General features: G+C 49.3%; 2 protein-coding genes across 2 annotated transcripts in view; both read left to right on the forward strand.

Annotated features, from left to right (window-relative positions):
* The first annotated feature begins 518 nt into the window (after nt 1-518).
* LOC116890965 (density-regulated protein) lies at nt 519-1,299 on the forward strand. Its single transcript, XM_032891626.1, has one exon. It carries the CDS (start codon nt 585-587, stop codon nt 1,167-1,169), a length of 585 nt encoding a protein of 194 aa, XP_032747517.1. The 5' UTR covers nt 519-584; the 3' UTR covers nt 1,170-1,299.
* A 3,237-nt stretch (nt 1,300-4,536) lies between these two features.
* The window catches only part of Vwce (von Willebrand factor C and EGF domains), a 30,884-nt gene continuing 20,443 nt past the window's right edge, over nt 4,537-14,977 (forward strand). Inside the window, exons 1-6 of the mRNA XM_032891627.1 lie at nt 4,537-4,646; nt 7,356-7,450; nt 7,531-7,620; nt 8,279-8,407; nt 11,793-11,909; nt 14,167-14,283. Of these exons, the coding sequence (XP_032747518.1) occupies nt 4,537-4,646; nt 7,356-7,450; nt 7,531-7,620; nt 8,279-8,407; nt 11,793-11,909; nt 14,167-14,283 (658 nt within the window). The remainder of the gene's footprint in view (nt 4,647-7,355; nt 7,451-7,530; nt 7,621-8,278; nt 8,408-11,792; nt 11,910-14,166; nt 14,284-14,977) is intronic.

The raw sequence follows: 14,977 nt of genomic DNA on the forward strand, positions 1-14,977 counted from the left end.
TAGGATTTTACTGTGTAGCTCTGACTGGTGTTGAACTCAAGAGATCCACCTGCCTTTGTCTCCCAAGTGTTGGTATAAAGGCATGCTCTACCGCACACAGCTACGATTCTATTTTAACCTCTATGCATGTGTGTATATATGTCTGACTATACGTGGATTTATACACATTAGAGCAGCGTCAGATTCTGGAGCTGAGTGATAGGTGGTTGTGAGTTGCCTGATACAGTTGCTGAGAAGCAAACTGGTCCTCGGCAAAAGCAATGAACGCTCTTTTCGGCCGAGCTTCTCTCCAATTCCTTATGTCGAATCTTATTTTATTTCTCTAGTTGGTTGAATAGAGCTTGCAGTGCCTTTGGCCTGGCTATACAGGAATAGTACATGTTCGAGAGTCACCTTTGGCCCTGTATGGATTGAGCCTCTGTTCTTAGGGAGTAAGGAATGTTCTGTCCCAGCAGTACAGGTATGATCCTGATCCTGAACACCCTCAGTGCCTTCTTTAAGACCAGCCTATGAGAGTTGCATGTGTCGCTTCAGCTGGCGGGAGCGGAGGCGGCGGGGGCTGTGCGACCGGCTGGGTTTGTGAGATGGCTACTGACATTTCTGAATCCAGCGGGGCTGATACGAAGAACAGTGCCAAGCTAGATGCGGATTACCCTCTCCGAGTCCTTTATTGTGGAGTCTGCTCGTTACCAACAGAGTACTGTGAATATATGCCTGATGTTGCTAAATGTAGACAATGGCTAGAGAAGAATTTTCCAAATGAATTTGCAAAACTTACTGTAGAAAATTCACCCAAACAAGAAACTGGAATTAGTGAAGGCCAAGGACCAGTAGGGGAAGAGGAGGAGAAGAAAAAACAAAAAAGAGGTGGAAGAGGTCAAATAAAACAGAAGAAGAAGACAGTACCACAGAAGGTCACAATAGCCAAAATCCCCAGAGCAAAGAAGAAATATGTGACGAGAGTGTGTGGCCTTGCAACTTTTGAAATTGATCTCAAAGAAGCACAAAGATTTTTTGCTCAAAAATTCTCCTGCGGTGCCTCAGTAACAGGGGAGGATGAGATCATCATTCAGGGAGACTTCACAGATGACATCATCGATGTCATTCAGGAAAAGTGGCCAGAGGTAGATGATGACAGCATTGAAGACCTTGGAGAGGTGAAGAAGTGACTCAGAAGTCATGTTTCTGACTGTGACCTGAGAGTTGACATGGCCAACAGAGGAGAGGCCTTTCAGAAATATATACATATGTACATATGTGTGTATATATATCCTACAGTAAAGCTGTAGACTCCTCGTCCTTGGCGTCCTTACTGTTCTATACAGGCTGCTTGGTTGGTTGGTTGGTTGGTTTAGGGGTTTTTTTGTTTGTTTTTTTTTTAAATTGCCAAAGTCTGAAAAGTGAGAGAGAGATAGTGTGTCATGCTTATGCATGAATCTGAATTTAGTCAAATAAAACATTTTGGTCAAAAAAAAAAAAAAAAAAAAGACCAGCCTATGAGCCAGGCGGTAGTGGCACACACCATTAATCCCAGCAGAGGCACTTGGGTCTCTTGAGTTTGAGGCCATCCTGGTCTACATAGTGAGTGCCAGGACAGCCAGGGCTATACAGAGAAACCCTTTGATAAGATGTTTGGAGAATTGGGCATTAAGTTAAGCTATGATTTTGAGAGATTCTAGCTTACAAAGGGCAAGCAGGCACCTCAGCACTGGGGCATGCCGGCAAGCGTTTGTCCCTGGAGTCACTGCTTCATTACTGTTGTGTTTTCTACAGTCATCCTGCGCAGGTTCTGGATCCCTAGACTGGATTGTTACCACTTTATCCTCATGCAGAGTCAAACTCATTCCACCAAGGTTCCACATCCCAGTCTGCGTAATATGCTGTCCTATTTGTGGACACTTGTGTCCCTTAAGAGACAGAAGAGGAAGTGGTAAAGATGCTTTATTTTGGGATGAGAATGGACTGAACATGGCTATGTCACACATGAAAGCTTGACTGTTGGGCTACATCTCCAGTCTGTGTGCATGTATTGTATATATTCACTTGAGGCTTAATTCCAGAAACCCTTGGGCGCTCGCTTTCCGCCTGCACACACCCAGAGTCCCCTCTTAAACACCATTTATCATTTCTTGGTGAAAGATCACCGTCTTCAGAGATCTCCAACCAGCTGCCCTTCCATGCAGGCACTGATGAGCTAGCTTTACTCCCAAGCCTCCAAAGGAAGAATCATTTGGAGAAAGTACTAGAAACACTGATTCATATCACATGACCATATGGAAGGGTCTCAAACCAGAGGCCTGAATTCTGCAGCCAACGTCTTGGAAGGGTCTCTTGTTAAGCCACAGAACTAGGGAAGAAGCACTGAGTGAACAAATATTAGTCCTTGAAGATGAGCAGTTACATGAAAGACTCAGCGGAAGCCCCGGAACCAAACAGGGAAGGAAGAGCAAATGAAACTGAAGGGCCCAACAGCTGATTTGATGGGAAGGTAGACACCAGGAGGTTGAAGACACTGTAGGGAGATGAAAGGCTGGGCCAGCTCAGAAAAGGGCTTAGGGGTCCTCCCGGCAGAACTTCCTACTTTGCTAGATCCAAAAGTCTGCACTGGGGAGGTGAGGATTTTGATCTTACACCTGCTAGGGAGTGAGTGAGTTCTGCAGAGGAGAGTGTGGGGCTGTGGAACGAACAATGGAATTGGTAGAGGTAATGCTGGGCTAAGCAGTGGATGTCGTGAGCCCTGAGGGCTGTTAAGGGGGTTTATTCTATGTGTAGTGGCTTCAGAGGTAGCTTCCCAGGGATGGGAAGGAAAAACGCCTGTCTTGGGACAGTAGCAAGCACAGCCTTTGCCTTCTCCAGGCAAGAAAGATGTCCTAAGGAGTCTGAAGGTCCTTAGGACTCTGAATGTGTACATACAGAGATGTCACATTCATTTTTGGCAGTGCACTTGCTGTGAGGTTGACTAGATAATAGAATAAGTAGGCCCAAACAAGATGAGCTATGGGCCCAAATGTAAGCTTGGGTTTAGCCACATGGGTTCAGGTAGAGAGACAGCTGGCAATTTGTTAGGATAACAGCTAGTTATGGCAGAATACCGCCCATAAAAGCAAGCAAGCAAGTAAGGGGTTATTTTTCTCACAGGTGCAGCCGTCTTGGTAGCGAAAGCATAGAGCCAGGAGCATGGGGCCACAGTCAGGAAACAGATGACTGTTGGCACTCAGTCTATGGTCTTGGTAGTTGGTTCAGCCCATGTGATAATACCACTCACGTTTAGGATGGGTCTTCACAACTCAGTTCAATCATTCTGGAAACAGCTCTGACACACAAAGGCTTATTCATAACTAGGTGCTTCTAAAGCCATTCAAGTTGGAAATAACAATTAGCCATGGCACTTCAACATCCAAAAGTACTTGAAGTTTTCTTCTTATTGCAAATTAAGGGTCCAGGACCAACAAGCATCAAACACCTAAGTTAACATTTGCTCAGCCACTAAAAGGCAAGTGTCTGTGGGAAGGCACCTAGCATCCAGGTCACAGCAGCCTGAGTCAGAACCGAAGGACTTAAGCTTGTTTGGGAACTAGTCTGAAAATGTAGTTTTTAAAAACTAGCTTAGTTGGTTTTTAAAGGTAGTGAGTTTCTTATTCCTAGGAGTCTTTACACAAAAGCTTGACTAATCCCGTCTGGGTAGGTTTATGCAGGACCCTTGCTACCAGAACAAGGTAAAACTTGACCCTTCTTTCAGCTTCCTCCCAGCTAGATCTTTCTCAGTTCTGTCACTTTACAGTCTTCAGCCTAAAACCTCTTTCTACCCTGGGCCAACTTCCCAAAATGGGAAATGGGCCAAAATGGAGTCTTCTAGTTCTGTGTCCCTGGTTCCCATGCCAACTGCCCACTGCTTTCTTACCTCCCATGTGAGCCAGGAAGCTGTCTGCGCAACCATGTGACTCGCACCAGGTAGCCTGTGGGTTCAAAACAGGCTAGTGTCCTTTGGCAAGGAAGCAGACAAAACCACCACCAATACACTATCCTGACCATCTGCTAGGTTTGGGGACAGTCGAAACTGCCTAGCTTCAGTGCCACGGGTTTGAGTGCCCATAAGTCTCACCTACTGAGAATACAGATGGATTGGACTCCACAGAAACCCAAAAACCTGGTTCCTGAAGTTTCTTTCCAACTTGGTGCGAAGCCTTCAGTCATTCTGTGGAAAGCTACTCCCAAACCCAGGCTGGGGGTGTGGGCCGAGGGTGAAACCCCGCCTTCGGGGTCCCTGATCTTTGCTCCCGCCCCAGGCTCCACGCCTCCCGGAGAGGCACCGGCGGGCGGCGCTCCTTTTGTGTGTTTCTTTCCAAGGTGCAAGTACCCCCCACCCCCAACCGCTTAGGCAGTCCTCCCCTAAACACCAGCCCTCTCCTCGTCGTCCCCAGCCCCCTGCTAGCTGTGGGGGAATCAGATCGCTTCCAGGAGGAGGGACAAGGTCCGTAGCCCCTTCCCCGGTGCGGGGCCTGAGCCCAGTAGAGTCCAGGACCTCTGCTGCCAGTCATGTGGGCTAGACTGTTGCTCCACATTGCCTACATCTTGATTCCGTTGCTGGGGTCTTCGGCCCGAGGCTACACCGGGAGGAAGGCGTCAGGGCACTACTCTGCGGAGAGGTAAGAGCCTGGTGCCTCTCAGCGGCCCAGCCTTCGAGCGCCACGGCGTGGAGCTGGAAGGCACTGGCAGAGGGCAGCTGCTGGACCTGTATCCTTAGTGGCGTGGGCGCACCAGGGGTCTGGACAAAGAGACAGTAGTTTGTGCCAGTTGGGTGGCCCTGCTGGGGGACTGCTCTGGCTAGGGAATCTGGGAGATGGAGATCCCGGCTCCAAGTGAATCTTGTACTAAGGGAGTGCGCTGACCTTCTGGCTAGGAGACCCCAGCATATGCCATTTGGTCTCAACTGCCTGGCTTTCTTCCTTGGCGGTGCGGGGCCTCCTCCGCTTCTGCACAGGTTGCTTTGGGGTTGGGGGTTTTCTCAGTGTCTCTTGCTCTCTGCACCCGGTGGACCTTGGAGCTACCGGTGGCTCAGGGTTACACTTTGCTATCTGCGCATGTGTACACAGGCCGGGGAGGCCAGAGGCAGCAGGCAGGAGGCGTGTCTTTCCAAACCCAGTGTTTTCCCTAAGTGCGACTTAGTCCTCTACTATACAGGGGTGGTGAGGGAGTGGTGATCGTGTGTGCGTGATGCTTATAGCAAGGGAACACGGTGTCAGCGGGTGGCCTGGCCCACAGCCACCATCTTCCCAGGGGCGCACAGCAGGGGCAGCCCTGAAGGAAGGGTTTACAGCTCAGCACGTGGGTTCTGCAGTCTCTTGCAGTTCCTGCAGGCTCAGTTTCCCACCACCTGTCTCCCTGGCATCACCATGCCACACACGAAAAGCTCCTTGGGGCTTTCTGGTGGGCACCCTACCCCTGCTTGTCTGAGGGTGGAACGCCTCCAGTTTCCACAGGCACCCTACCATTTATCACTTCGATGGCGCCTCATGTCCCTTTCAGAGCCCCTTTAGGCTTAGCTATTTAGTTGTTCTGTGGATCCCTGCAGCCAGACTCTCCTCCTCCTCCTCCTCCTCCTCTCTCCTCCTCCTCCTCTTCCTCCTCCTCCTCCTCCTCTTCCTCCTCCTCCTCCTCCTCTCTCCTCCCCTCCTCCTCTCTCCTTCTCCTCTCTCCTTCTCCTCCTTCTCCTCTCTCTCTCTCTCTCCTCTCTTTCTTTTTTCTTTCTCTCTCTTCTCTCTCTCTTCTCTCTCTTCTCTCTCTCTCTCTCTCTCTCTCTCTCTCTCTCTCTCTCTCTCTCCCCCCCTCCCTCCCTCCCCCCCCCCCCCCTCCCCTCCCCCCCCCCCCTCCTCCTCAGTTGTTGCCATTTCTATGTGTGCGTCACTGTCGATCTGGTTTGTCTTGATTGGTTTTGACTTCTGAGAGGGAAAAGAACTTGGCCCCAGGGACAGTCCCCAGCAAACTTTTCTGCATTGCCATGGTTCCCCCTAGGTTTCCACATTTGTCACAGATTATTAACCCTAAGAGCCAGGCAAATTTGTCTTGTCCTATATCAATTGTGTCTGATACATGGACAGGCATACAGGGTGTACTGTTAGTGGGACGACATTCCCATCAGCTCTGAGTATGTGGTCAAAGTCATCTGGAGCCTATCTCTTTGCCTGGATTTGTAGTCCTTGCTCCAGGGCTCCAGGAGGTCTAGCCCTGGTTAATCTCCCCTCTAGCCTATGCTCAGGCTGTTCCACCGGTCTTTATTGCCCTCTCCTTCTGGTCTTCCTTCTCATGCAGCAGGGGAGCTGTCCTTCCAGTGACCCTTTCCTGACTCTGTTCAAGGCTCCACAAGAGTCCCCATTGAGCTCAGTTCCCATCACCTGGGTCCTGGCTGTCCTTTGAAAGTGAGGTCAGTAACATGGCCTTACGGACTGACCGTTAGACACTGGCTCCAGATTACCTGAAGCTCCAGAGGGTGGGGTCCAGCCTGGGTACCTTATTGACATCCTAGGGGGATGCCACTCAGACCTGCTTTCTTCTCTTACCAATTGAGCAGTCCTGAGGTACTTTAGACTTAGATAAGAAGCCCTTGTTGGGGCTGGGGATTTAGCTCAGTGGTAGGCGCTTACCTAGGAAGCGCAAGGCCCTGGGTTCGGTCCCCAGCTCCGAAAAAAAAAAAAAAAAAAAAAAAAAAAAAAAAGCCCTTGTTCTCGGAGAATAAAGAGGATATGGACAGGGAAGATGTCATGAGATTAGCAAGTAAACGAGTATCCTAGAAAGGACTGTAGAGAATAGCAGAGCAGGCTAAGGTCAGCGAGAGAGGCTCTGGGGAAGGAGATGTGAACAAAAGACCTGAGTGAGGGATGAGAATGACTGCGTTAGACGTTTTATTTCTGGGTGTGGTGTGCACACCTTCAAACCCAGCACGCAGGAGAGAGCAAAGGCAGGTGGATCCCTCTGAGTTCTAGATTAGCCTGGTCTGTATAGCAAGTCCCAGACCAGCAAACCAAAACAAGAATAACAAAAACTATAGTTATATAGTCCAAGATGGCTTTGAACACATTAGGTCCCAGACAGGCCTCAAACCTGTGATCCTCCTGTCTCAGCCATCTGAGTGCTGAGAGGACAGGTCCCCATACTGCTCGGCTACAGTCTCCCTTCATCTTTTCTTCTTGCCTCTCCTTGATTTCCTTCGCTCCGTGCTCATAGCTTATATCCGTTCTCTTACACGTTTGTCTGGCCTGCCCCTGGGGCGATTGCCGGCCATGTAGACCAGTGGATGAGTTGGGAGCATCTCTTGCTCTCTTCATACAAATTGTGGTGAGTGCTCTCTTTTCTCGCAGGCGTCGTCTGGGTCCCCATGTCTGCCTCTCTGGCTTTGGGAGTGGCTGCTGCCCTGGCTGGGCCCCTTCCATGGGCAGTGGGCATTGTACCCTGCGTAAGTACCCATCCATCCCCGCGACCCGAGCCTTCTCAGCACACACGTGCCTGCTCCCTCACCTACCTCTTTCCTTTTAGCCCTCTGCTCCTTTGGCTGTGGGAGTGGCATCTGCATCGCCCCCAATGTCTGCTCCTGCCAGGATGGAGAGCAAGGGGCCACTTGCCCAGGTAACTGGGATGGACAATGGCTGCTGGGGGACCACCAAAATAACATGAAGGTTCTGTGCCCGGCACTGGGGACTTGAGATAGGTTCTAGCTTGGCATCTTCAAGGCACCTTGTTTGGTAGACATTCTCATACCTATCTGACTACTGAGACATTTCGGCTTTTTCTGGGTCCCAGTGATATATTAGCTGCATGTGTTGCCACTGTGACAAAATAACTGAAAAAGCAATTTAAAGGAGGAAAGGTTAATTTTGGCTCAGAGTTCAAGAGAACAGTCTATCAGGGTGGAGAAGGCACGGTGCCAGACGAGGGAGGCAGCTGTTCACACCGCACAGGCAGGAAGCGGAAAGATTGGAACCCTGGTGCCGGCTCTCTTTCCTATTAGTTCGGCTCCCAACCTATGGAATCTTGCCTTCCGCAGTTTGTGTATCTCCCCATCTCAGCCCAGTCTAGAAACTCCTTCAGAGACACGACTGGAGGTTCTCTCCTATTTGATTGAAGATCTTGTGAAGTCCAATTAACCATCAGCATGGCTAGTGCCTCGTAGAAGTGGGTGGGAAGCCCCTGCAGCGGAACTCTGCAGGAGGTTCTCAGGACATCTGAGACGTCAGGCTGACACCTGCTCTGGCAGCTGTATCCACACATACCCTGTTTGTTTTAGAAGCCCATGGATCTTGCGGGGAGTATGGCTGTGATCTCACCTGTAACCATGGTGGCTGCCAGGAGGTCGCCCGAGTGTGCCCTGTGGGTTTCTTGATGACCGAGACAGCTGTTGGTATCCGGTGTGCGGGTGAGAGGCCTGGATGTGGGGGAAGGGGAAATGGGATGGTATCTCCTCCCTGAGCCAGCTAGAGTCCAGCGCCTGGAAGAGAGGGGCCGAGAGGCACGCACCCTGAGGATCTATTCCTCCTGGTATCACACATGCACTCGTGGACAGGAGCAGAGCTGGGATTGGGGTTACAGGTGATCCAATAGTGGCTGTTATCAGGGAGTTTCCAGATATGGGGCAGAGAGACAAGGACAAAGAGAGCTCCAATAAAACAGGGGCATTGAGTAGGAAAGTCCACAGTACTGGGCTCACAGAGGGGCATGGAACCGGGATCGGAGTCAGCTGACATTTGAAAGCTGAGGGGACTAAAAGTCAGTAATTATGTTGTCAAAGTGTTATTTGTTTTGTCCTTTTAAGTATTGGGATGGCTTAAGTTTTTAAAAATTATTTTATGTGTATGGTGTTTTGCCTACTACATGTACCATATGTGTGCTGTGCCCTAAGAGGCCAGACAAAGTCGTCAGATCCCTTGGAACTGACGCTGCCCTGTGGGTGGTGGGAATCGAGCCTGGGTCCTCTGCAAGAACCAGTACTCTAAACAGCTGAACCGTCTTTCCAGCCCCTATGATTTTTTTTCTTGGTTTTAAAAGTCACTCTACACAGAGCCTGTGACTTTTACCAGAGGTGATCACTGTGACCAGTTTCTTGTCCATTTCTTTAGAGGCAAAAGCCTGGTTGTAGGTGGTTTTGGTCTTTTATTTGTTTTTGTATGTGCAGTGTACACACGTGCATGTATGTGTGACCCCAGGCATGTGGAAGCCAGAATTAACATTGGATTCCTCCATTGCCTTCTGCCTTAGTTTTTGAGTCAGGGGTCTCTCATTAAACCTAGAGCGCATTGATTTGTCTGGGCCGGCTAATGAGTTCCAGGGATTCAATGTCTCCATGCCCTGAACCCCCATGCCTTTTATGTGCCGCTGGGGTGTCTGAGCTCTTGTTTATACAGCAGCCACTTTATCAACTGAGCCATCTCCCTTGTCCCCTTTTGAAGTTTTTTTGTTTGTTTGTTTGTTTTGAGAGAATATTAAACTCAGTAGACCAGGTTGGTCTCGAACTCACAGATCTGCCTGCCTCTGCCTCCCAAGTGCTGGGATTTAAAGGCGTGAGCCACCCCACCTGCCCTTTTTGAAGTTTTTTTTTTTTTTTTTTTTGGTTTTTTTTTTTTTTTGGGAGCTTGGGACCAGACCCCGGGCCTTTCTCCTCCTTCGCAAGGTCTTTACCCCTGAGCTAAATCCCCAACCCCCCTTTTTGAAGTTTTAACAGCAACCTTCACTTTCTCTTGGTGAAGACTGAAGTGAGTGAGAATTCATCTGGAAGCATTTGAAAGTAAACAGGATGTTGAAAATGAGTATTTTTCTGGAGTCCTAACCAGTGTGTTACTAATAATGAAATGTTTTCTCTGTTCCTTTATCTGGGTCTGTAATGCTCCTATGTATAAATGTGTACAGAAGGCTATGTGTGCTTTATATGAGGTAATGACTCCTTGTAGCTGGTCTTTGCTACTGTGTGAGTTCTTTTTTTTCCCCACCCTTTATCCCCTGATTTCATCCTTTAACACTAGATAGGAGACAAAGAAGGAAAAAGGAGAGAGAGACAGAGAGACAGACAGACAGACAGACAGACACACACAGAGAGAGAGAGAGACAGAGACAGAGAGACAGAGAGACAGAGAGAGAGAGAGACAGAGAGACAGAGAGACAGAGAGACAGAGAGACAGAGACAGAGAGAGACAGAGAGAGGCAGAGACAGAGAGAGACAGACAGACACACACACACACACACACACACACACACACACACACAGAGAGAGAGAGAGAGAGAGAGAGAGAGAGAGAGAGAGAGAGATGAGATCCCTGAATCTAATTTCTTTCACTGTAACAACTGCTCCAGCCTATCTGCTTAGGTCAGCTTCTCCTGCCTCACCTGTCTCCTACTGTATTTTCTGCCCCAGCTGCCTGCTCACTCTGCTAGCCCCACTCTCTTCCAGCTGCCCTTGCCTCTCACTCAGGGTGTTTGCTGAGGCTGTTGCTGGGAGGTGACCCACGTGGTTTTCAACAGCAGGGTTCCCCCACCCCCCTTTCTTTCCTTTTCTACATTTTGGGCTATTTTGTTTATAAAAACATTGAAAGACTGGCTGGAAAACTGGAAAAAAAATATGGGTGGAAATGGAGAAGCTTGAGAATCAAAAAGTGGAAGAAAAATGTCAAGAAAAGGGAGAACAAATAGGTTCATTCCCAGGGACTGAACCAGAGACAAGGTGACCACCTGGAGTCAGAGCTGGCCCAGAAGCGAGGCTCTTTCAAAAGTGGAGGAAGATGTGGAAGGGAATTGCACTAGCAGTGAGAGGAGGCAGCTGGTTCTGAAGGTGAATTAGGAGACGGTTGACTCAGGAGAAGCTGAGCTGAGCAGAGGCTAGAACAGTTGTTATAGTGAGGAGCTGCTAATATGGGGGAAACGGGGAGGAGGGACGATTGAGGCAGACTCTTGAGGAACTGTGGGAGGAATGGCTGGGAGAAGGGACTGCGCTGGACACTGGGGGGAACGGCTGGGAAAGAAATTAGATTCAGCTCTCTCTCTCTCTCTCTCTCTCTCTCTCTCTCTCTCTCTTCTTCTATTCTTCTATTCTTCTTTGTCTCCTATCTTGTGTTGGGGGATAAAACCTGGGGGATAATGGGTGGGAAAAAGAAGGACCCACAAAATAAGGAAGACCAGCTACAGTTCCTAGATTTTAAAACTGAAGTTTAGCTTAGCCATGGGTTTCAACTATCCCTCCTCCCCCATTTACTTACATGCATGTGTACCCTAAGTGCGTGTGGAGGACTGGAGCACAGTTGCTATCCCCTAAACCCTCAGATCCTTCCCCACCCACACAGGCCTCTGCTGATGCTCCTGGCTCTCCTGGTCCCACACTCTCTCAGGACGCACCTGTTGTGGCAGGTCATTTCCGAGCAGCACATATGTCATCCTCGCTGGGCTTTAGAGTGGCCAGACAATGTCTGACAGTCAGTGGCCCCTCTCTGAGTCTCCTGCTCACCCTGCTGTTTGGTGAACATCTATCAGAATGACATAGTTCACTGGGCCCTGTCATTTTGGGGACCTGAAGGTTGTCACACAGGGGCCATCAAAATGGTTCTGCTTCAGTCCTGCTCTCCCCACTCCCCCAACTTGCCTGCATGGGTCAAGAGTAAGAGGCACTACCTCTGTCCTTTTGTCTCCTCTTTCTGGGATGAAGATGGCTCACGGGCAAGGCGCTTTGCGGATTGATGCTGTATCTTCCTCATATAAGTTTCATGTGGGAGTCATGGCCATGGTTAGAATGGGCTGTTCGAAGGGTTTTCTTTTCCCAGACATTGACGAGTGTTTAAGCTCATCTTGTGAGGGCCACTGTGTGAACACAGAAGGTGGCTTCGTATGCGAATGTGGGCCAGGCATGCAACTGTCCGCTGATCGTCATAGCTGCCAAGGTGAGTGGGTAGAGGTGTTGGGGATAGTTTCTATGCCCTGCCAGCTCCCTTAAGATACATTCTCCAGCCATAGTCCTCTGGGAAGGATGCTGTGTCACTCACGCTCTACTGGGGAAAACAGGTCTACTTGCATCCATTCTTTTAGGAAGACGTGGAGTTAGGCTTTGAATCCAGCATAGTGGACTCTTAGGTTTGTTTCTTAGAGACAGAATCTCCCTACACATCCATGGCTGTCCTAGACCACATTATCCCCAAACTCACAGAGGCTCACCTGTCTGACTCCCAAGTGCTGGGATCAGAGGCATGTGCCACTATGCCCATGGCCGGCATTCATGGTGGACTTGCTCTGAACTAAGACACTGTAAACTCTTCTGCTTGCATCACAGGGAAGGTTGGGATGAAGGAATGGTCTCAGGGAGCACAAGGGGCGAATGAACCCAGGGGAAGGGGTATCAAGATGGAGAAGGGAAGGCCACAGGCTGTGGGTGGTTCCATTGGAACTGAGAGGAGCCTGTGATGGTCTCTGTCACACAGTGTGTTTGAGGTGTCCTCCTGCTCTGGTACTAGTCCAGGTTCTGTGGGTATCTGTAGGACCCACCCTCCAGTCTGGTGGTTTGGGAAAGAATGGGTGCCCAGGGAGAAGATGGCTTCCTTTGGTCTCTTCTCTGCAGACAGTGTTACTGTGCAGCCTAGTCTGACTTCCACCTGTCACTCTCCTGCCTTTCGCTCCCGAGTACGAGGATTAATTGTCTACCCCACCACGCCCGACAGGGTGACATCTTTTACAACATTCATCCTTTCCAAGTGAGGATGCTTCTTATTACAGTCTCATGCAACAAGGCAGAGGAGACAAAGTAAGCCCCTTAATTCTTATTGCCTCTGCACGGGAAGTTTCCCAAAACACAAGAAGCTTGAGCTCAGGTCCCCTCTCTCATCACCATTCTCTGTCTGTCCTAGAGAACCTCTAAGGACTCTTCTAAGGTCATTAATTCATCGTTAAGGCCCCACCTTTGTGATGTCATCTAATCCTATATCTCAAAGCACCTTGGGAAGTTTGCTTTCAGCACGAGTTTTCAGTCTGGACGTCTGTCCCTCTGTCCCTTTATCTCCCTTAACCACATGTTCTTACATATGCATATATACAGGCACATCAATTACCAAACGCACAGGCTGGGTACCAGGCTAAGCACTTTCCACGTGTTTTCTCATCCTATCTGCACAGTTTTAAAGTTGGTACTGTTTATCCCCATTGTATTGATAAGAACACTGAGGCTTAACAAAATTAAATAATTTACCCACAATCACATTGGAGCTGGGAGTCTGGTCCCAGTTTCTTCTCCAGTTCCACATGTTTCTTTCCCACGAACAGTTGATTGGACTTAAGGATCTTCCCACATCGGGTAAACAGACCTGATTTTGTTTTAACGGCTGCTTGGTTCTCTGTGGAGCAAGTGTTCCATATTTTATGGGTTCTTCTGCTGATGAGCGGGGCTGGGGGTGGGGTGGGGGTGGGGTTATTTCTAGTTCTCTTGCAGCTTCAAACAACAGCTTGGGTGATTTTCTACATAAGAGGTTCTGAGGAAGAAGGTTTTAAAGAATATTTCTTTTATAAATATATATTTTTACATATATTTCTTTTATATCCGGACAAGAGAGAAAGACATTCAGGGTAGACAGAGCATGAACCCAAGCAGAGTCTTATAAGAACAGGATGTGCTTAGATGATGTGGGGAACTAAGCAAGAGTGAAGCTAAGGGCTGGGAATGACTGCACACGCCTTTGTCTATGTAATTTATTTTTCTTGCATTTAAGTGTGCATGTGGGGGGGGTCAGAGAACAGCTTTTGGGGACTCTTCCATCACGTGGGTCCCAGGAATTGTATAGGCTTTGAAGGAGTCACCTTTACCTGCTGAGCCATTTCACTGGCTCCCGTGGCTATGTTTAAAGGTCCCACAAGTGCTGTTATTGAGGGAGGGCCCTGAGAGGTTTGAGCAGAGATTGGTCTATCCCAGGGAGCCTTGGGTGAGGACCTTCTGGAGATCATATGAAGATGGTTCCGGAGGAACACGACACGGGTAGAGGGCACTGGGAGGCTGTGTCTGTTCCTCAGCCTGGGCTGCGGTAAGATGGTGGGGGTGGAGACCATCAGCTGGTAGGAGAGTCTAGAAGTTGGTCCCCAATGGCCCTGAGGAGAGGGATGAGAGGATTCCAAGTCCCATGGAGAGATGGCTGCCAGCTTTGCCTTCTTCCCTCACAGACACTGATGAGTGCCTGGGTACACCCTGCCAGCAGAGATGTAAGAACAGCATTGGCAGTTATAAGTGCTCCTGCCGGGCTGGCTTCCACCTCCATGGCAACCGACACTCCTGCATAGGTGAGAGCTTCGGCCTGTGGGTGGTACACTTAGGATGCCAATCAGGAAGACGGACAGGTCAGGCTGGAGCCTAGGAAGAACAACATTTGGATCTTCCAGTCCCATGGAACCTTCGCTCAGAGCGTTCCCATCCCGTGGTTGGTGTCTCTTTGCCTGGAAGACCCCGAGCTGAGCCTTCCCTAGCCGTCTCCATTTTCAACCTGCTCCCAGATACAGATCAAGGTTTTCAGCTCACCCATTTTCTTGGCTGCCTTTGCTTCTCGGGGTAAAGAAAGTACTTTATGTTTTGGTTTCTTTGGTTTAGAAGGAGACTCCTGTTTTCTCAGCCCATTAGAAATTTCCAGATGTTTGGTAATCCCTGTAACCAAAAGTGGGGTCCCATGAGCTTGAAAAAGACCTTGTACTAGTGGGTTCAGGATTTGTCTTGAACCTGCTTTGAGCAGCACAGTGAGGAATGAGACACTGTTTACAAAGCAATGCCAGACAGCCGAAGATTTGGAAATGAGATTCCCACCAGGGTTGAGCTTTTAATGGTCCTGGGATGAGGTGTACACCCGCCCCCTGAATGCATGGAGCTCCCAAGAACACTGTCAATAGATACCAGCCCCATTCCTAGCACTCTGAGTCACATCTTGTAGCCTGGATGGACTCTGTAAGAGAACTCTCCCAGTCTTTTGAGTTCAGGAATGGGAGG

Source organism: Rattus rattus, chromosome 2 (genome assembly GCF_011064425.1).
Source record: "Rattus rattus isolate New Zealand chromosome 2, Rrattus_CSIRO_v1, whole genome shotgun sequence".
In the NCBI taxonomy this organism is placed as follows: Eukaryota; Metazoa; Chordata; class Mammalia; order Rodentia; family Muridae; genus Rattus; species Rattus rattus.

What these genes read in the sequence shown, in the direction of transcription:
- LOC116890965 (XM_032891626.1), top strand. Translation starts at nt 585, where the DNA reads ATGGCTACTGACATTTCTGAATCCAGCGGGGCTGATACGAAGAACAGT.